This window comes from Pseudophryne corroboree, chromosome 2, assembly GCF_028390025.1.
Source record: "Pseudophryne corroboree isolate aPseCor3 chromosome 2, aPseCor3.hap2, whole genome shotgun sequence".
Taxonomy (NCBI): Eukaryota; Metazoa; Chordata; class Amphibia; order Anura; family Myobatrachidae; genus Pseudophryne; species Pseudophryne corroboree.
This window is the reverse complement of record NC_086445.1, coordinates 694,262,093-694,285,172: the sequence shown is the minus strand read 5'-3', so window position 1 is coordinate 694,285,172 and position 23,080 is coordinate 694,262,093. Positions and strand designations below refer to the sequence as shown.

The following is a 23,080-nucleotide window of genomic DNA, read 5'->3' as shown; positions in this document are numbered from 1 at the left end:
GCACTGGGCAGTCATTGCTGGCCACTGAGCTGAATTGTTTATGTCACCAGCAACACAATCAAAATACAAATGTAAATAAAATCTGGATCTGACATCCCATCCAGTGATACTGTACTGAAACTGCACACAATGCATGTGCCTAGTCTGTGCCCAGCCCTGTCTGCCTGACAAGTATACATGTTTAAGCTCAAGCCTTTGCCAGTCAGTATGTAAGCACTCCCATGTAAATAGGTACCATTTCATTGTACGTTGGGTTGCACGTCTTCTTTGCCACTTTAGTTTTCCTCTTTGTTGTTTTTTGTGGATCTGGTAACAGATAAATCTTCACATATGGATTTGGCTCATTGTTATCCTGAAGAGGCTGCTCACAGAAAGATGTTCAGAAAAAACATAGAACAGATGAATATAACATTAGTAAGTATAAATCAGAGCATGAAATTAATTAATACAGTCTTTATATTACTCTAATGCTGCAGTGACTAGAATGTCCCCACCCCCAGGGGTATTTCCTGGGTTCTGTAATACAGAGCCGATAAATCAAACAAATTAGCCATGTTTAAATGGTCTGAATCAGAGGAGAATGCTGCTGCGATGCAATAGCAGTTGCTGGCGGAACACAGGCTGTGATACTACGCCAATGCTATTGCCAGACTTCCCCTTCAGAGCACAAGAGCTGAGTTGCCCAGTTTTACTGTATCTGCAAGCGATCATCATAACTGAACTATGCTCTTATAACTGAGTGTTGCTGCAGAAGCCTCTGTTCATTCTAGGAACCCAACTTTGTGAGATTACTGTAGTCCAGTGGTTCCCAAACTGTATGCCAAGGCACCCTGGGGTGCCTCAGGACACTAGCAGGGGTGCCTTGGATTGGTGGTCCAGGACCAATTCAAACTATTTCTGGTCAAAGTAATAGATAAAACCAGTGCTTGTGGCTGCCAATTATAAAATATGAGGACAGAAGCAAATATTGTCCCGTACCACACTAAAGAAACTAAGGATGACACAAACAGAAATTACTTATTGTTTTCTAAAATTCTCAATAAGAAACTTTTGGCCTAGGGATGCCGTGAAAAAATTCTGGTACTCTAGGGTGCCGTGATTCAAAAAAGTTTGGGAACCTCTGCTGTAGTCTAATACTGTAATACTGAACTTCCCATATTGTGCATTATAATAAAATATTAGCTTCTTTAAGCAAATTCTATATTTTTATAGAGTTCAAATTTAATTTTTAAGCATTTTGCATTGTATTGTAATCTTTTGGCTGTTTTGGTGTTTCATTATTTTTGGGATTTGGCAGTCGGGACCGATCTCCCCACTGTTCAAGACCTATACCTGTCCAGAGTCAAAAAGTGTGCAGGGAAAATTCTGGCAGACAAGCAACACCCTAGCCATGACCTGTTTGAAATGCTCCCATCAGGCAGCCGTTACAGGTCCATTCCCGCCAGGATGACCAGAACCACTAAAATCTTCTTCCCACTAGCTGTTCATCTACTAAACAATGTCTATATGTCTATTGCTACGTACGGAGATGCAATTTTACACAGTATTACCATAGTAAAGCATGTTATATAAGTATGTATACATGTATGTTATGTATCACGTTTGTATCTCCCCTTTATGTTGTTATTTGGCGATGCATTGTAACCGCAAACAATTCCTAGTATACGCGAGTATACCTGGCCAATAAAGCCGATTCTGATTGTTCATTTTTTTGTCTCTCACTATAGCCATTTCAGGATGACGATAGCAGGAAAATAGGATTTTAATACCTACTAGTAAATCCTTTTCTCGTAGTCCATAAGGGATATTGGGGAGAACTAGTACAATGGGGTATAGACGGGGTCCAAAGGAGCCAGTGCACTTTAAATTTCTTCAACTGGGTGTGCTGGCTCCTCCCCTCTATGCCCCCTGCCACAGGCAGTTATAGGTAAAACGTGCCCGAAAGAGAAAGGACATATATGAGAGAAGGAACAAGATAACAAAAGGTGGTGAGGTTTACACACCAGCACACCACAACCATACAACAACCAGCAATGGCTGGTAACAACAACAGCAACAGCGGTAGGTATTAAAATCCTATTTTCTCTAGCATCCATAAGGGATATTGGGGAGAACTAGTACGATGGGGACGTCCCAAAGCATCCAGAACGGGCGGGAATGTGCGGAGACTGCTGCAGCACCGCCTGCCTAAACTGGTTATCCTCTTTGGCCAGGGTATCAAACTTGTAGAATTTCACAAAAGTGTTCTTCTCTGACCAGGTAGCCGCTCGGCATAGTTGCAGGGCTGAGATTCCACTGGCAGCCGCCCAGGAAGGGCCCACTGATCTTGTAGAATGGGCCTTAAGAGACTTAGGAACAGGTAAGGATGCCGACACATAGGCCTGTTGGATAGTAAGCCTAAACCAACGAGCAATAGTTTTGAAGCAGTTTTGAAGCAGGACAACCCTTTCTCTGAGCATCCTAGAGCACAAACAAAGAATCCGTCTTTCTGACCCGAGCTGTGCGCCTGACATAGATCTTCAAAGCACGCACAACATCCAAGGTCTCCGGAGGAGCAGAAGCTTCAGAACTGTACGGAACCACAATAGGTTGATTCAGGTGGAACGCGGAGACAACCTTCGGCAGGAACTGCTGTCTAGTCCGGAGCTCCGCTATGTCCACATAAAAGACCAAGTAGGGGCTTTTACAGGATAAGGCCCCCAATTCTGAGACACGTCGAGCAGAAGCCAGGGCCAGTAACATCACCGTCTTCCACGTGAGGTACTTGTCTTCTACTGTCATCAGGGGTTCAAACCAGGAGGACTGTAGAAAAGTTCAAAAACCACATCCAAATCCCAGGGTGCCGTAGGCGGCACAAAAGGTGGTTGCATGTGGAGTACCCCTTGCAAGAAGGTCTGAACTTCTAGCAATGCTGCCAATTTCTTCTGGAAGAACATGGAGAGGGCTGAAATCTGGACCTTAATAGAACCCAGACGTAAGCTCTTATCCACACCAGCCTGCAGGAAACGTCCCAGAAGAAATTCAGCAGGCGAATACTTGCGTTCCTCGCACCAAGAGGCATATCGCCTCCAGATATGATGATAATGTTTTGACGTCACAGGTTTCCTGGCCTGAGCCAGAGTTGCAACAACCTTCTTGGAAAGGCCTATGAGAGCTAGGATGTTCCGCTCAACCTCCATGCCATCAAACGAAGACGCCGTAAGTCCGGGTAGACGAACGGTCCTTGTAGTGGCAGAGGCCAGGTGTCTTTGACGGACATGTTCAGAAGATCCGCGTACCACGCCCTCCGAGGCCAATCTGGGGCAATCAGAACTGCCTGGACACCTTGATTCCTGATTCGCTTTAGCACTTGTGGGAGCAATGGAATTGGAGGAAAAATAAAAGTTTTAAATTAAATAGAAGAAAACTCGCTGGAGCTGCAGAGATGTGCATCCTCACCTGAGGGCACTTTTTTTTCTAAGCTGCCTGTGGGAGGGGGCATAGAGGGGAGGAGCCAGCACACCCAGTGGAAGAAATTTAAAGTGCACTGGCTGCTTTGGACCCCGGCTATACCCCATCGTACTAGTTCTCCCCAATATCCCTTATGGATGCTAGAGAAAATGCTTTATTAGTTAAATAAAGAATTTATTATTTTTTAAATAATTTCTTTTTCTATTCTACATGGCCAAGTCACATTATTATGACCACCAGCTAATAGCCAGAGTAACCTATATGTGCAGACCGGACAGCAGCTTCACGGGTTGGGAGTGACTCAATAAGGGGCTGGTAGGTTGGCACAGGTATATATGACAGGGAGCTGCTCCACTGTGGCGTGTTGATCGGCCCTCACACACCTTTGTAGCCGATATTTACCTCTTGCATCAACGGCACGTGGTGACCTGCACATCGGTTATTCACAATGGTGCCATTTGTCCAGTCACGATAAACCTTTACCAGAGCAGCACGTGAACAGTTCACAAACTGCGCTGTTTCAGAAATACTGCTAGCCTTGGCCTGAAAGCCGATAATCATCCCTTTTTGCAACTCTGATAAATCCCACCTTTTACCCATGACAGCAACGAGTGATATGTGTGCAGATGGCCTATCATACACCTTACATACCCACCAAGCCAGCGCACGACACGCGACATACTTCATGGGCTACGAGCTGCCGGTGTTGAATGTAGGAGGCGGTCAAAAAAATGATGCGACTCAACCATGTATTATCTATTTTTCATTTTATACTTTTTATTTTATTTCTTTAAAACAAAAGTGGTACTGAAAGGTCAAGTCGGTCTTGTACTTTCACTGCGCATGTGTGAACCAACAATCATAGCATACGCCTGCCAGCCAGTATTGCTGGTGACATAGAGGGTCATTCAGATCTGATAGCTGCTGTGCATTTTCACACAGCGCGGCGATCAGGTCCTCACTGCACATGCGTATGAATCGCAATGCGCACGCACATCGGACAACAACAACGGGCATGCTGGTCAGCGACGGGATAGTGTGAAAAGTCCGATCGCACGGGCGTTTGCAAGGTGATTGACAGGAAGAGAACATTTGTGAGTGGCCACTGAGCGTTTACAGGGAGTGCCTGAAAAAACGCAGGTGTTACCAAGCGTTTTCAGTGAGGATGTCTGATGTCAGTTCCGGCCCAGATCAGCCTGTTCTCATCTCAATGGAGGAGTAAGTCCTGGGTTGCGCACACACTGCACAAAGTGAAGTCTCACAGCTCGGCATACACATACGATCACACACTTGCACGGTGAATTTACACTGCCCCAGGAGGCGGCGACTATCTGATCGCAGGACAGCAAAATTAGCAGCCCAGTGATCAGATCTGAATTACCCCCATAGTTCCAAGATTTTTCTATCACTGCAATAAGAAATGCCCACTGTCACAATAATCCCATCCTGAAACATCAAATCTTGTTTCTGCACTTCTATGCAAAAGTAGGCAATGTTGTGCACCTAACCATCACTAAGCAAGGAGTGCCACCTGTGCCCTCACACATACCAGTACATTTGCCTGTATGTGAACTCCTGGGGTGAATTAGGAGGACTTGCACATAAGTAGGCACGTGAGGATACACAAAAGCTATTTGGTTGTGTTTCCTTTTGCAGATAAGGGGCCGGATGTAATGGAGTCAGAGTTCACCCAATGTGCGGGATGCCGGCAGAACTCTTTAAGAGGGGCAATCATTTGTAAGACGTGGTTCTGGTTATACTCAGGCTCCCATCAGGCCCCATAAATGAAGGGGGTTTCAAATTTTTTTTCCCCTTTTTAAAATAAAGTTTGGTTACAAATAATAATATACGAGTATATGTTTATCAAAGTAGCTATGCCATTGCACCTTTGTATTGTATCTACAGTATGTATATTTTTTTGTACTTTAGTTATGCCATTGCACCTTTGTATTGTATCTATGTATCTTTTTTTGTACTTTAGCTATGCCATTGCACCTTTGTATTGTATTTATTTATTTGTATAGTTATTTCATATACTGTACTTGCCCCCTCCCCTCATCCTTTTTTATGTACTACTTTCCAATTTTTTCAAAATCTTCAATAAAAATATATTGGTGGAAAAGTGTCCCCAACAAACTGTATATGTAATAAGGTTTCTTATGAAATGTATTTTCTTTTTGCAAGCTCATAATTTCTACCCAACCTGGTGCTGGTTAGTCCCTTGTGATTTTATGATCTTGCTGCTATATGATGTCATTGTAGAGCAATACACAAAACAAAGCAGCTGATGTAATTTACCTGTCTGAGTAAGTATAGAGCAATATCAGTGCAAGGTGCAGCAGCTTACTTGTGCCCGACACATGCAGGTCCCCTAGCAACCCCCTCTGTGCCACAATGTAGGTGAGCAGTGGACAGGACATCACACCTGATGCTGTCATCACTGCTGGTTATACATCATTAAAATTAAAATGTAAGCAGCCACTAGACACATTCAAAGTTATACATATTTACCAGTTCAGGGAGCTAATTACTGCAGATGTTAACTTATCTTAATAGAGATGCTGACAAAACAACATGAAAGATCAGCTTCTCTGCATGTTGTAACATTGTAAGAAACTAACAAGAGTTATGGCTGTCAAGTTCCATTGTAGTGAATAAGAAAACAAAAGGTCCTGTGAAGTATCTCATCATATATTTGAAATATGTATAAATGCATACACACACATACACCCTTATAAGTAACCTAATTTCAGTCTAAGCCCCCAGAGACATCGGGCGGGATAGGTGGTAACAAGGAAAAGGATGGGGAAAAATAGGGGTAGTAGGGAAAGGGACCAGATAAGTTGGGGAGGGGAACAGGAAGACTATGCGGAGAGGGACCGGAGAAATACATACATAGGTGTCCATGTTCGTCTATATTGCCGTGTACGTACGCATTGGGATTATTCACACCCGCATGCGACACAGCTGTAGGAGCACGCGCACCATTCGATCCTATGGATCATGGGTGCATATGCAGTGCACCCACACACAGAGGGCACACTAATCTCGAGCAAGATGTCAGATCTGTACCTATACAATGAAGTGCCAAAAGTTATGGCAGAGCAGTATGTAAAGGTAATGATAGGTGGCGCCACCGTACTGTGAGGACTTGGAAATGCCCAGACCTGCATCAGTTATAATCTGACATCTTGTGAGTCAGTCTGAACACCGGCTAGGCTGCTCACGGCAAGGCAATGTGAGTTATAAGAGTTTGAATGGGGCATGATAGTGGGTGTCTGACAGATGGGACACTATTTCTGAAAGTTGTGCGGACACTCACATTCCTCGATTCACGTTGCCATGTGTGTACCAGGAGTACCTCATAGAAAGAATTGCCACCCACCGTGGACCGCACAGTGGCCGACCACAGGTGCTTAATGATCGTGATCAGCAGTGTCTGGACAGAATTGTCCGTGGTAATAGACAAGTTACACTGGCTCAAATCTCACCCAAATTCAATGCAGGAGGTACCAAACACATATCCAGCAGGTCAGTGCAGCGTTCTTTAGCCACCCACCAGAGTCCTCTGTTAACACTACAACACTGAACACAGTGCCTCTCCTGGGCTTGTGATGTTTCGGGCTGATGGTACAGTTTGTGTGTGGCAAAGACCCCATGAGACCTCAGTTGTCAACAAGGCACTATGCAGGCTGGTGGTGGTCCCATAATGGTGTGTGGTGTGTTCATATGTCCTAACTTGATTTGGTTTGAGTAGCATTTTGGAGAGTTCATATGAATGGTGTGGCCACCACGTTCATCCGACATGAACCCAATCAGACATTTACAGGATGTGTTGGCGAGATCCTGCAGCGACAAATATCAGGGAGCTGTGTGAAGTTACCCAGACGGCAAGGGTCAACATCTCTCCAGAGGTCTTACATTCACTTGTGGAATCAATGCAATGCCGAGTTGCTGCACTCTGCTGGGCTAGAGGGGGTATTACATGCTACTAGGCACTTTTATCACTTCAGTGTGCGTGTGTGTATATATACATACACTACTATTTTTAGCCCTTCATTCGCTGGGTCGCTAGCTAGTGTGGCCGCATCATTTCCTGTGAGTCTCTCCAGCCTCATCTCTCAATGTTCTCGCCGACCTCATGCCAGCATATCTTTCCAGCCTCACAACCCATCCATGTCTCTCCTTCCTCATGCCACCCCCTGTGTCTCTTTCATCACTGTCTCCCATCTGTCATTCTCTATCTGTCACACACCCTGTCTCCCTCATTTTTATTCACAACCATTAATCTCCCTCATCTGTCCTCCCTACCTATCATCCATTCATTTCTTTCACCTCTGCCCTTCTACCCTCATTTATTTCATCTCTGCCCCTTCACCCATCTCTTTCATCTATACCCCCCTTCTCTTCAAGCTCTGTCCCCCATTCTCTCTTGTTTTATCTGTCTCCCTCCCCAGTCAGAGGGGAGCATGGAGCATCGAACTGCATACAAGCTGGAGATGTATCACACAAGAGGGATAAAGTGAAGCAGCAAATCAACTTCTGTCGTTTATTTAACAGTCTATGATACAACAGAAGCTAGTTGGTTGCTTTGGGAAACTTCTCCACTGTATCTCTCTCCAAGGCTTGATACATCTCCCCTTATTCAGTAATAGAAGGCCGTCTGGCATAGCCAGCCTTACAATCAACACTTTCATGACCACTTTAATGTCTACATTCCATATTCCTCCACACTTGCTTAGCAAAACCATTTGTTACCACTGTAATGTGTGTTTTCATTATCATATTACTGTTTAATTACTATGTATATTTACCAGGCTACGGATATGCATCACCATAATGAACAACTGGTCATTCTTATAAGAGATAGAAAGTTTGACCTCTCCCCCAACTTTCCCCACGGGCACATACCAAGTTGCATCTATGAACACAAACAAAAAGGTTTATTAAAAAAATTATTATTACACTTCTCCAACAATATGTACAGTTCTATTTATACTGGATGCATAATTATTATTTTAAATTGTGACAAAATTTTTACTGGCATAAAAGAACAGTAACATAAAGCTGCACAAGATAAATTGCACGATTCATAATATTTGCACAACAGAAGTACTACATTTATTCACATCTGACGGGAAACGTCATATAGCCTTCACTTTACTAGTGAGTTCTATGGGTTTCAGCTGAATGCACCCCTGCTTACAGATATATATTCCTTGCCTATATTTAACCACTGAAAATATACCACCAATCCACCCGAATCTGTAATACACATCATTAGAATAGAATGTATCCCCGCAGTGTGTGTGGGTCGGGTATATTTTACCTGGTGGGGGGGCTACAAAGGGGTATAGCCCCTTCTAGTCGACATGCCAACTGTTGGTTTGGTGAGGCTTCGGGATTTAGGGGGAGGTATTGTGACTGGCGGCACATAACTACATGCCGTCTATGTGGCCCCAGCAGATATAATGGGCCCCATTCTGACTGGCACAGATCGCTCTTTATGAATGCAAGCTGTGAGTTTGGCATGCAGTTCATGCGCAGAAGGAGGTTTATGCATTTTTGCTCTGCATGATTCTGAGTCACGTTTACGGGGAAGGGAAGCCTGTGTCTTGCGGATCTCAGCAAGCATGGGAATGGTGTAAGGAAGCCACTGGCGGTTGCAATGATCAGCATCAATGATCAGCACTGATTTCCACTATACACATGAACAAACACTGATACATTAGCATAGGGCAGTAAATGAGGCTTCCACAGCTGCCCGTAGCTATAGTCACTTTATGAGTGCTATTAGAAATGGGTTCAATTTATCCCTTCTAGTCTATTTGTACTGTGGACCTGATTTACAGCGTAAGTAACTGTGTCTGGAACAAACCATGTTGCCATGCAAGGAGAGCAAATACATTTCTATTGTTTCTGTGCAGGGTAAATACTGGCTACTTTTACATGTTTAATTTTTACACTGCAATTTAGATTTTAGTTTGTACACACCCCACCCAAATCTAACTCTCTTTGCACATGGTACCTCTGCCCCACCTGCAGTGCACATGGTTTTGCCCAGCTGATTGCTTGCAAACATGAGCCTGGAAAAGTAATAAAGCAGTGATAAGTGCAAGGTGATAACGCACCAGCCAATCAGCTCCAATATGTAAATTGCCAGTTAGAAGTTGGCTGTCTGGTGCGTTATCACCTTGCACTTATCTCTGCTTTATCACTTCTCCAGGCTTTATACATCTGCTGCATTGTGTTTAATTGTGTGTTATAGGTGAGGGATACAAAGCAGAGAAAACACATAACTCACCTGATGGCCTGTGTGCTATAGTGTTGCTAATGTTCTTCTCATCCCGAGGAAGGGAGTGAAAAAAAGTATAAACCAGATCACACTGTAAAAAGAAGATAAAATTGAGCTCATTAAGAAAACAAAAAAACCCAGTCATATACTGTAGTTAAAGAGCAGACTCAAGACTCCATTTTGCAGAAAGGTAAATGAGAAAGAGTTCTGGATAAGATATATAACTAGTAATAGAGGTAGGTGTGGCTAACAGTAAGGAATACCAGCAACTTGAATATTCATGTCGGCACTGGAATCATTACAGAAAATAATTATTATCATCTTCATTATACTTAACAGCTATGATGAACACCATAAATGATGAGAGCTAGGTTTCCTTTTAACAAACTTGGCAATATGGTACAGAAATCTTTTTGATTTTTAAAGGGATATAAACCTTTATGAAATAATAAACATTAAAACAAAATCTAAACCCAAAACAGCACCATGTTGAATGATTTCCTGCCTGTTGACTCTCCACCTGTCACATACTACATTGTCACTGCTGGATGCTGCAGCCCTGCCTGTTTCCTATCCACCTGTCACATACTACATTGTCACTGCTAGGCGCTGGGGCCCTGCCTGTTGCCTATCGACCTGTCACATACTACATTGCCACTGCTGGACGCTGTGGCTCTGCTTGTTGCCTACCCACCTATCATATACTACATTGTCACTGCTAGGCGCTGCAGCCCTGCCTGTTGCCTATCCACCTGTCACATACTACATTGTCACTGCTGGATGCTGCTGCTCTGCCTATTGCCTATCCACCTGTCACATACTACATTGTCACTGCTGGATGCTGCTGCTCTGCCTATTGCCTATCCACCTGTCACATACTACATTGTCACTGCTGGATGCTGCGGCCCTGCCTGCTGACTCTCCACCTGTCGATCACTGCACTGTCACTCCTGGATGTTGCAGCCCTGCCTGTCGCCTCTCCACCTGTCACATACTACATTGATGCTGCAGCCCCGCCTGTTACATATCCACCTGTCACATACTACATTGTCACTGCTGGATGCTGCGGCCCTGCCTGCTGACTCTCCACCTGTCACTTACTGCACTTTCACTCCTGGATGCTGCAGCCCTGCCTGCTGACTCTCCACCTGTCAATCACTGCACTGTCACTGCTGGATGTTGCAGCCCTGCCTGTCGCCTCTCCACCTGTCACATACTACATTGATGCTGCAGCCCCGCCTGTTACATATCCACCTGTCACATACTACATTGTCACTGCTGGATGCTGCGGGCCTGCCTGCTGACTCTCCACCTGTCACTTACTGCACTGTCACTCCTGGATGCTGCAGTCCTGCCTGCTGACTCTCCACCTGTCTATCACTGCACTGTCACTGCTAGATGCTGCGGCCCTGCCTGCTGACTCTCCACCTGTCACTTACTGCCATGTCACCGCTGGATGTTGCAGCCATGCATGCTGAGTCTCCACCTGTCACATACTATGTTGTCACTGCTGGATGCTGCAGCCCTGCCTGTTCCCTATCCACCTGTCACAAACTACACTGTCACTGCTGGATGCTGCGGCCCTGCCTGCTGACTCTCCACCTGTCACTTACTGCACTGTCACTCCTGGATGCTGCAGCCCTGCCTGCTGACTCTCCACCTGTCACTTACTGCACTTTCACTCCTGGATGCTGCAGCCCTGCCTGCTGACTCTCCACCTGTCAATCACTGCACTGTCACTGCTGGATGTTGCAGCCCTGCCTGTCGCCTCTCCACCTGTCACATACTACATTGATGCTGCAGCCCCGCCTGTTACAGATCCACCTGTCACATACTACATTGTCACTGCTGGATGCTGCGGGCCTGCCTGCTGACTCTCCACCTGTCACTTACTGCACTGTCACTCCTGGATGCTGCAGTCCTGCCTGCTGACTCTCCACCTGTCTATCACTGCACTGTCACTGCTGGATGCTGCGGCCCTGCCTGCTGACTCTCCACCTGTCACTTACTGCCATGTCACCGCTGGATGTTGCAGCCATGCATGCTGAGTCTCCACCTGTCACATACTATGTTGTCACTGCTGGATGCTGCAGCCTTGCCTGTTCCCTATCCACCTGTCACAAACTACACTGTCACTGCTGGATGCTGCGGCCCTGCCTGCTGACTCTCCACCTGTCACTTACTGCACTGTCACTCCTGGATGCTGCAGCCCTGCCTGCTGACTCTCCACCTGTCACTTACTGCCCTGTCACTGCTGGATGTTGCAGCCATGCATGCTGAGTCTCCACCTGTCACATACTATGTTGTCACTGCTGGATGCTGCAGCCCTGCCTGTTTACTCTGCATCTGTCACATACTACATTGTCACTGCTGGATGCTGCAGCCCTGCCTGCTGCCTCTCTGTCACATACTATATTGTCATTGCTGGATGCTGCAGCCCTGCCTGCTGCCTCTCTGTCACATACTATATTGTCATTGCTGGATGCTGCAGCCCTGCCTGTTGACTCTGCATCTGTCACATACTACATTGTCACTGCTGGATGCTGCAGCCCTGCCTGCTGCCTCTCTGTCACATACTATATTGTCATTGCTGGATGCTGCAGCCCTGCCTGCTGCCTCTCTGTCACATACTATATTGTCATTGCTGGATGCTGCGGCCCTGCCTGTTGACTCTGCATCTGTCACATACTACATTGTCACTGCTGGATGTTGCGCCCATGCTTGATGACTCTGCATCTGTCTAGTGTTCACTCTAGGCTGTTTTAGCAGGGCGCCGTTTTTTAACAGGCAAAACCCGCCCTGCCCCTTTTGCGGCGCCCTGCTAGAACAGCCGCCCGCTCCCTGCCCTCCCGGCGTGTATAGATGACGTGCGCATGCGCGCGGCATCCATTCACGCATTGGGAGAGGGCTGGGGGAAGCCCAGCACCGACGGAGGTGCTGGGCACGCCCCCAACAGTGACGTCGCCGGCCACAGACGCTCTCTATAGTAGCGTCTGTGGGCCGCACCGCCCCCTAAAATGACGGAGGCGTGGCCACGCCCCCTAATTTGCGTGGCCACGCCCCCATTTCGGACGCGCGGCGCGCACATGTGCCCCCCTGAGTCCGGCGCCCTGCCCCTTTTCACTCCTAGAGTGAACACTATCTGTCACATACTGCACTGTCGATGCTGCTGTCCTGAATTTAGGTAAAGAATCTAAAACAATATACCAATTTCTAAGTCCTTATGCACATGTATATGTGCAAAATTAGGCACATACTAATTTTGTGCCTAGTGACCCATTTGTAATGCAAACGCATTAATTTGTAGCCCAAAAAGGCAATGTCTTCAGGGTACAATAGTTTAGAATTTTTGATAGAAATAGTTTGGCAGACCACTTGCTACTCATTCACATGCAAAAATATTACTTTGTTCTGCACAGGTAGAGAATGTATTTCTTGTTTACATAAAGTGGATTCTTCTCTCTGCAATTTTTTTTTTAGTTAGACATAATCAGAAGTGGAGAGAACAAAGCATCAGGAGAGGTTTAAACATATGGCCAAAGATTTCATACGGGAGGCCTTTTGCACTTTTCAGGCACATCTCAAGGAGTGTAATAAAAAACACAGAAGTGTGGCCTTAATCAAATCTTTCCGCAATACACATTTCCAGCTGGAAATTCCAATGGATGATGGGGCTTCTAGGGATATGTGTATGCTATGAATGGTCTTTTTGTAAATACAAATACTTGGCTTGCACACATATGCATCCTCTCCAACTCCTGTGTGCATCATGCAGACCCATATTACTCCTCACTGCTGCGCAGTGCTTTTATTCCCAGCCACTTGGACCTTATGACTGGCGCCCAAGGAAGTCACCTGCTCCCTTGGGATGAACTCTGTTCACTTGCTGATAAACACATGAAAAGTATTAAAATAGCAGAAAGGAAAGTCAATGGTGATGTTGCCACCACTGTGTACCAAAAATAAAATGCCATGGCTTACATTTTAGATCATACTCTATTTCTCATGTATTAACAGGAGCTCCCAGTGTAATAGTTTGTGTAGGTAAATCCGCGAGGCATGGTATATGTGCTAACATACAGCACTAAAACACACATTAAGGTTCCATGCATGCTTTCTTTTACAAGCATACTGTATATTACACAATGACTTGAACTACAGTAGTTTTCATGTTATTTTAAAGAACATCACCACATTAAGATGGATGATGATTTTCAGTCTGACTGGCAGTAAAAAAAAAAGAAGTTTTGTACTTCAAAAAGCATAGTGTAGGAGGCCCCACGGGAAAGACTCCGCCCAGTCTCTAGTAACAACAGACAATGGGAAGTCTCTTCATGTAAATGAGGTAGGAGTACAGCACAGGCAGGCGACATGACAGGTGCAGCTTAGTCAGAACGAAGATGTGGTGAGAAACACAAGCCTCTGAAGGTGCAGTGTGCAGGAAATACATTTATAGGAATATATAATGACATAATACAAGTAGACATTGAGCTACATAATGACCTACTGATAGAGGAGATGGTCAATTTATTTATTTACAATTTTAATGACGCTTTAACAGTGCAGTAAAAATAAAAATAGATATTTTTTTATTTTTTTATTTGATTAGTCCACATTGGCTTCATATACTCAAAATGCAGACCTTAATACCAAACAGACAGTTAATTTTTTGTGCTAAGGTTTCGCCAGCTGTCCATATTCCTGCTCTCACTACCCAACCAGCTGCTACCAATAGAAAGTGTCAGGAGTGCTGAGTCCAGATTTCCCTGTTATTGGCTACAGCAGAATGGACTGTTAGCGTGGCACTGAGGAGTGACATTCTGCTGGTTGGAGGTGGCGTGGCTAAATGTAAAAATACTGCGGTAGATGTATTAAGTCTGGAGAAGGGATAAAGCAGTGATAAGTGCAAGGTGAACACGCACCAGCCAATCAGCTCCTAACTGTCATTTTTCAAATACATAATGATTGGCTGGTGCGTTATCACCTTGCGCTTATCAATTCTTTATCCCTTATCCAGATTAATACATCTGCCCCACTGTTCTTAGTGGGGAGCTTCTTCTGAAGCATGGTTAAGGATTTTTACACTTTTTGCATCCTATTAGTCCTGGAGCACAGAATTAGCCTTCATACTGAACTACCAAGAGTACAATCTACACACCTAATGATTATCGGATTAAGTACACAAGTAATTAATTTTAGTGCACTTCAACAGATTGGATGAGCAGCTACTTAGAAACAGAAATAAACACCAGTGAGAGCACCCTGCCTCCATGCAGAACAAGGAAGTACAGTATCAGAGTGTGGTTTTGTTACATAGTACGCCTGTTTACGCACTGCTCCATCACACACTCCCTATGACACATGATTGCATCAGGTGTACCTACATGTATCCTTAGCAACTCCCTAGGCATACACACTAGAATATAACTCTTCATCATTTAGCAACATCCACATGGGTTAGACTTATTTTAAATCAGCAGCAAATAAAGTAAGAGCTTTACACAGAAACTGATCAGAAAGCACTAATATTTTCACTCTTACTTATACTGTAACTCGACTTGAACAAAGGCGATTTAATGTAAACTGTAAATAAAGTTAATTGTAATCACATTAGGTTATTGACGTTGGTCCGGAGAAAAGTAATGACTACACTGGCAGGCCTGGCCAACCAGTACCTCTCCAGCTGTTGTTAAATTACACATCCCAGCATGCCTTGCCACAGTTTTAGCATTCCCCAATAGCAAAACTGTGGTAGGCAATGCTAGGACCTGTAGTTTCACTATAGCTGGAGAGCCACTGGTCGGCTAGGCCAGGGCTACAGCAACACTTCTGTCTCACCTCTGCCACTTGAGGGGGTGCATGGATCAAGTGCCAAACATATCCATTTAATTCTTCCTTCCGACGCTCTGCTGCAGCCTCACCACGGGACCGGCCAATAACAAAGCGGCTTGGGAAACTGAAAAAAAAAAAGAGGAAACTCTGCATACAAAATCTCATGTCTCAAGACATTGTGGGCTTCAAAATAACAAAATACAGTGACCCACAGCAAGTATTCAGATTTCATTTGATCAATATATAAATTGCATTAGACCATTGCTTCCCAACCAGGGTAATGAGATTTTGTATCACTGTAATAGGTTAGACTGGGATTGCTATAGAAGAAACCGGAGCCGGATTAAGGGGGGGGCCGAGGGGGTCAGTACCCCGGGCCCCCCTGTCATAAGGGGCCCCCAGCCAAAGCTGCGCTGCCCCGCTCTGGTGCTGCTGTCCCCTCTCCAGCCTCCGCCGCCAGCAGCAGCTCTCCTGGCTGCAGTGGAGGCTGGAGATTGCTGCCTGTATCAATCCCTGATCTGAGCTGCCAATTAGGAGGGGGAGGAGAGCCACACGCACAGCCGCGAGCGGGACATAACACACCTGCTGGCAGCGCGGAAACCTCCCTCCCTAGCAGCCGGTAGTCTTCTCCCCACTGCAGCGTGGGGTCTTTGTGCGGGGGTATGCCGCGATTCGGGGGTCGGAGCAGAGGGGACGGAGGTAATATAAGATAATTGTTATAGAATCATGTCATATTGGCTCCGCCCCCTCCCCGCCGACCCGCGAATCACGGCATTTTTGCCGTGGGTGTGGAGCCTAATGGTGAACTGTGCCCCTGGCTCCCAACAATATGTCCTGGCTGCGGCATCCTCACCCTTTTCCTCAGGGCAGGCTTTAGTGTAAATGTACGTGTAAGCACAGTTTGTGTTCTATGTGTGTATGTGTTCTATCTGTGTATACTGTATATATGTGTATATGTTCTATTCATGTATATGTATGTGTGTATGTGTTTTGTGTGTATGTATTTGTGTGTATGGAGGTGCATGAGTTCTATGTAACACACACACACACACACACACACACACACACACACACACACACACGTGCTTCAAAGGAAACCCCCTTCCGAATCCTGCTTTCCCCCCTGTGGGGGGTGGTTGCTGGTGGGTGGGCCCCCTGTCTTGTGTGCTCTGGGCCCCCCAAGGGCTTAATCCGGCCCTGGAAGAAACCTTGTAAGAGAAGATTAAATTGTGCCATAGGGTTGTTAGGGGAACGTTACTATACGCCTGTTACACTAATAACCCTGGTCCAACCTGAGTTATTAACACAGTTTCAAGTGGTGTCCAGCTACTTGAAATCGTGTTCACACTGTAGGCTAGACTCAGGTATTGCAGGTCGACCCTTTGCCGGCACTGGGAGTTGACAATCTCTAAGCAGCGGTGATCCAGCTTTCTGCATGCTGGCTTGCGCTTTCACACAGCAGACCACCTGGGTTCGACCCTGGTTGAAACCCAGGTCGAATTCCCTGGGCACAGAACCTGCGTTAGAGGCTCGGTGTGGAAGGGGTATAATTATGCTCCCCGTGGAAGGTGTGTCACAACATCATAAGGTTGGGAATGGCTACACCTCACTTGTGAACGCTATTTGCCGATTGTTTCTAATTGGTCACAATACATTTGCATTTTGTTAGTAAATAAGCCCTAGTCTCTACAACCCCCATAAAAATTAGTCAGTAAATAACTCCTAGCTAGAACATGGTATGTTTCCTTATTCAAAGTATAAACCAGGGGTACTCAAACTTTTATGAAACACGCCGCCCTATAGTATAAGAATTTTTTTTCACAGCATCCCAGGCCAAAAGAAATTCAGAAAAAAAATATTAAATTAAGTAAATTGTGTTTAGATGTCATCCTTAGGGTTTGTTATGTGGGGAGGGACAGGAATCACTTCTGTTTGCCCAGAGATTTTATTATTTGAAGCGACCAGCACCGGTTTTGCCTATTACAGTGACCATAAATAATATGAATTGGTCCTAGACCACCAACTCGGCGCACCACTGCAAGTACGCTGAGGCACCCCAGGGAGCCATGGCACACAGTTTGGGAACCAGTGGTATAAGCTCTATAACTTACTATATATTACAATGGCTCAGCTTTCCATCTAGTGATACTTGTATTTGCATCACTGTGTAGTATGTAATTATGACAAAGTGGCATTTTATTTTCATGTGTAATAAAAGCTAACTAGAAGGAAAAATCATAGCCGATAACAGAACTAAAGCTGGGTTCTGTATGAGTTACCGATAGCTGGGATGCCGGCCGTCATTATACCGATGCCAGCATCCCGGCCACCAGGATGCCAGCAGAGTGGCGAGCGCTAGTAAGCACGGTGGCTCAAGCACTCATCACAGGTTATATACTCCCTCTATGGGTGTCCAGGACACACATAGAGGGAGAAAAGCCTGTGGTGCCGGCATTGTACAGCTTTGCGGGATCTTGGCGTCGGCATTGTGATCGCTGGGATCCCGTGCGGCGGTATGTTAACTGCATACCCTATAGCAAATGTATAAAGCACTAACATAACAATTACAATGAAAGGGAAAATGCTGTTTCAGTGGAACATAAGTGAGCTTTCCCCTTACAAAACTGTAGCAATCTAATTCTTCAGTTTCCTGACTAGCAAACTTGCCAGCATGGTGGCGCGCGTGCGTGCGTATTAGGGAATCTATACTGTAAGCTCCAATTAGGCAGGACTGATGTGAATGATTACACAGAACAGAAACTGAGCGAGCTCAAGATGGCTGCCTCCCACATAGAACTAAATCAAAGTGCTTTGGGCTGTGGTGTAAAGAACAAAGTATTTAATAAGAATATTTCATTCATTCAGATCTAGGATGTGTTATTTTAGTGTTCCCTTTATTTTTTTGAGCAGTGTATTTAATCATCTATTGCAGAGAGCAATAAAGTGATGAAAGTCCCTGCAAGGTTATAAATAAGACACATAACCACTAGCCACCCGCAATATAATGTAATATAGAAAAACCAGATGGTCAGTGTTGCACAATAACAAAAAACTTCATCCATACAGGTACAATAATGCAAACAGTCAAAAATCCTCAATAGTTGTATGTAAAACTAACCAACTCCATGAGCTCATACATCACAACTGGCATTGTTCCCACTGAAACAGCCATGCTACAAGTCCCATGTACACCTTAACTGTTACTAGAAACTCCGCACACAGAGATCAGTTATGATATTATTAGTGTAGCAAAAGTGTCTTGATTAGAATGTGAAGCAATAAGGCAATAATAAGATTTTACTTACCGATAAATCTATTTCTCATAGTCCGTAGTGGATGCTGGGGACTCCGTCAGGACCATGGGGAATAGCGGCTCCGCAGGAGACAGGGCACAAAAGCAAGCTTTTAGGATCACATGGTGTGTACTGGCTCCTCCCCCTATGACCCTCCTCCAAGCCTCAGTTAGGTACTGTGCCCGGACGAGCGTACACAATAAGGAAGGATCTTGAATCCCGGGTAAGACTCATACCAGCCACACCAATCACACCGTACAACTTGTGATTTGAACCCAGTTAACAGTATGATAACAATGAAGTAGCCTCTAAAAAAGATGGCTCACAACAATAAAAACCCGATTTTTTTGTAACAATAACTATGTACAAGTAATGCAGACAATCCGCACTTGGGATGGGCGCCCAGCATCCACTACGGACTATGAGAAATAGATTTATCGGTAAGTAAAATCTTATTTTCTCTAACGTCCTAGTGGATGCTGGGGACTCCGTCAGGACCATGGGGATTATACCAAAGCTCCCAAATGGGCGGGAGAGTGCGGATGACTCTGCAGCACCGAATGAGAGAACTCCAGGTCCTCCTCAGCCAGGGTATCAAATTTGTAGAATTTAGCAAACGTGTTTGCCCCTGACCAAGTTGCAGCTCGGCAAAGTTGTAAAGCCGAGACCCCTCGGGCAGCCGCCCAAGATGAGCCCACCTTACTTGTGGAATGGGCATTTACAGATTTTGGCTGTGGCAGGCCTGCCACAGAATGTGCAAGCTGAATTGTACTACAAATCCAACGAGCAATAGTCTGCTTAGAAGCAGGAGCACCCAGCTTTTTGGGTGCCTACAATATAAACAGCAAGTCAGACTTTCTGACTCCAGCCGTCCTGGAATTATATATATATATATATATATTTTCAGGGCCCTGACAACGTCTAGCAACTTGGAGTCCTCCAAGTCCCTAGTAGCCGCAGGCACCACAATAGGTTGTTTCAGGTGAAACGCTGACACCACCTTAGGAAGAAACTGGGGACGAGTCCGCAGTTCTGCCCTGTCCCGAATGGAAAATCAAATATGGCTTTTGTAAGACAAAGCCGCCAATTTTGACAATCGCCTGGCCGAGGCCAGGGCCAACAGCATGGTCACTTTCCATGTGAGATATTTCAAATCCACAGATTTGAGTGGTTCAAACCAATATGATTTGAGGAATCCCAACACTACGTTGAGATCCCACGGTGCCACTGGAGGCACACAAGGGCTGTATATGCAATACTCCCTTGACAAACGTCTGGACTTCAGGAACTGAAGCCAATTCTTTCTGGAAGAAAATCTATAGGGCCGAAACTTGAACCTTAATGGACCCCAATTTGAGGCTCATAGACACTCCTGTTTGCAGGAAGTGCAGAAATCGACCTAGTTGAAATTTTTTCGTGGGGCCTTCCTGGCCTCACCCACGCAACATATTTTTACCACATGTGGTGATAACGTTGTGCGGTCACCTCCTTCCTGGCTTTGACCAGGGTAGGTATGACCTCTTCCGGAATGCCTTTTCCCTTAGGATCCGGCGTTCAAACCGCCATGCCGTCAAACGCAGTCGCGGTAAGTCTTGGAACAGACAAGGTCCCTGCTGGAGCAGGTCCTTTCTTAAAGGCCGATGCCACGGTTCCTCTTGGAACAGACATGGTACTTGCTGAAAGCAAATCCCTTCTTAGCTCCCGAGGCCATTAGTCCTCTGTGAGCATCTCTTGAAGTTCCGGTTACCAAGTCCCTCTTGGCCAATCCGGAGCCACGAGTATAGTTCTTACTCCTCTATGTCTTATAATTCTCAATACCTTGGTTATGAGAAGCAGAGGAGGGAACACATACACCGACTGTTACACCCACGGTGTTACCAGGACGTCCACAGCTATCGCCTGAAGGTCTCGTGACCTGGCGCAATACCTGTCCCATTTTTTGTTCGGGCGGGACGCCATCATGTCCACCTTTGGTCTTTCCCAACGGTTCACAATCATGCGGAAAACTTCCCGATGAAGTTCCCACTCTCCCGGGTGGAGGTCGTGCCTGCTGAGGAAGTCTGCTTCCCAGTCGTCCACTCCCGGAATGAACACTGCTGACAGTGCTATCACATGATTTTCCGCCTAGCGAAAAATCCTTGCAGTTTTGCCACTGCCCTCCTGCTTCTTGTGCCGCCCTTTCTGTTTACGTGGGCGACTGCCGTGATGTTATCCCACTGGATCAATACCGGCTGACCTTGAAGCAGAGGTCTTGCTAAGCTTAGAGCATTATAAATTTGCTCTTAGCTCCAGTATATTTATGTGGAGAGAATTCTCCAGACTTGATCACACTCCTTGTGTGACTGCTCCCCAGCCTCTCAGGCTGGCCTCCGTGGTCACGAGCATCCAATCCTGAATGCCGAATCTGCGGCCCTCTAGAAGATGAGCACTCTGTAATCACCACAGGAGAGACACCCTTGTCCTTGGATATAGGGTTATCAGCTGATGCATCTGAAGATGCGATCCGGACCATTTGTCCAGCAGATCCCACTGAAGAGTTCTTGCGTGAAATCTGCCGAATGGAAGCGCTTCGTAATAAGCCACCATTTTTACCAGGACTCTTGTGCAATGATGCACTGACACTTTTCCTGGTTTTAGGAGGATCCCGATTAGCTCGGATAACTCCCTGGCTTTCTCCTCTGGGAGAAACACCTTTTCCTGGACTGTGTCCAGAATCATCCCTAGGACCAGCAGACGTGTCGTCGGAACAACTGCGGTTTTGGAATATTTAGAATCCACCCGTGCTGTCGTAGAACTACTTGAGATAGTGCTACTCCGACCTCCAACTGTTCTCTGGACCTTGTTCTTATCAGGAGGTCGTCCATTTTCTTTGAAGACAAATCCTCCTTTCGGTCATTACCTTGGTAAGGACCCGGGGTGCCTTGGACAATCCAACGGCATCGTCTTGAAACTGATAGTGACAGTTCTGTACCACGAACCTGAGGTACCCTTGGTGAGAAAAGGCAAATTTTGGGACATGGAGGTAAGCATCCCTGATGTCCCGGGACACCATATAGTCCCCTTCTTTGCTATCACTGCTCTGAGTGACTCCATCTGGATTTGAACCCTTGTAAGTGTTCAAATTTTTTAGATTTAGAATAGGTCTCACCTAGCCTTCAGTACCACCATATAGTGTGGAGTAATACCCCTTTCCTTGTTGTCGGAGGGGTAATTTTATTATCACCTGCTGGGAATACAGCTTGTGAATTGTTTTCAATACTGCCTCCCTGTCGGAGGGAGACATTGGTACAGCAGACTACAGGAACCTGCGAGGGGGGAAACCTCTCGACATTCCAATCTGTACCCCTTGGATACTACTTGTAGGATCCAGGGGTCCTGTACGGTCCCAGCGTCATGCTGAGAACTTGGTAGAAGCGGTGGAGGGCTTCTGTTCCTGGGAATGGGCTGCCTGCTGCAGTCTTCTTCCCTTTCCTCTATCCCTGGGCAGATATGACTCTTATAGGGACGAAAGGACTGAGGCTGAAAAGACGGTGTCTTTTTCTGCAGAGATGTGACTTAGGGTAAAAAACGGTGGATTTTCCAGCAGTTGCCCTGGCCACCAGGTCCCATGGACCGACCCCAAATAACTCCTCCCCTTTATACGGCAATACATCTTTGTGCCGTTTGGAATCTGCATCACCTGACCACTGTCGTGTCCATAAACATCTTCTTGCAGATATGGACATCGCATTTACTCTTGATGCCAGAGTGCAAATATCCCTCTGCGCATCTCGCATATATAGAAATGCATCCTTTAAATGCTCTATAGTCAATAAAATACTGTCCCTGTCAAAGGTATCAATATTTTTAGTCAGGGAATCCGACCAAGCCACCTCAGCTCTGCACATCCAGGCTGAGGCGATCGCTGGTCGCAGTATAACACCAGCATGTGTGTGTATACTTTTTAGGATATTTTTCAGCCTCCTATCAGCTGGCTCCTTAAGTACGGCCCTATCCGTAGATGGTACCGCTACTTGTTCTGATAAGCGTGTGAGCGCCTTATCCACCCTGAGGGGTGTTTCCCACCGCGCCTTAACTTCTGGCGGGAAAGGGTATACCGCCAATAATTTTCTATCGGGGGAAACCCACGCATCATCACACACTTCATTTAATTTATCTGATTCAGGAAAAACTACAGGTAGTTTTTTCACCTCACATATAATACCTTTTT

The 23,080-nt window shown here is 45.8% G+C and overlaps 1 protein-coding gene across 1 annotated transcript in view; it reads right to left on the bottom strand.

Moving 5' to 3' along the window:
* The window catches only part of PIK3C2B (phosphatidylinositol-4-phosphate 3-kinase catalytic subunit type 2 beta), a 257,575-nt gene that overhangs the window by 4,494 nt on the left and 230,001 nt on the right, over window positions 1-23,080 (bottom strand). Inside the window, exons 30-33 of the mRNA XM_063955240.1 lie at window positions 15,584-15,701; window positions 9,755-9,836; window positions 8,265-8,371; window positions 236-361 (exon numbers count right to left, since the gene is read on the bottom strand). Of these exons, the coding sequence (XP_063811310.1) occupies window positions 236-361; window positions 8,265-8,371; window positions 9,755-9,836; window positions 15,584-15,701 (433 nt within the window). The remainder of the gene's footprint in view (window positions 1-235; window positions 362-8,264; window positions 8,372-9,754; window positions 9,837-15,583; window positions 15,702-23,080) is intronic.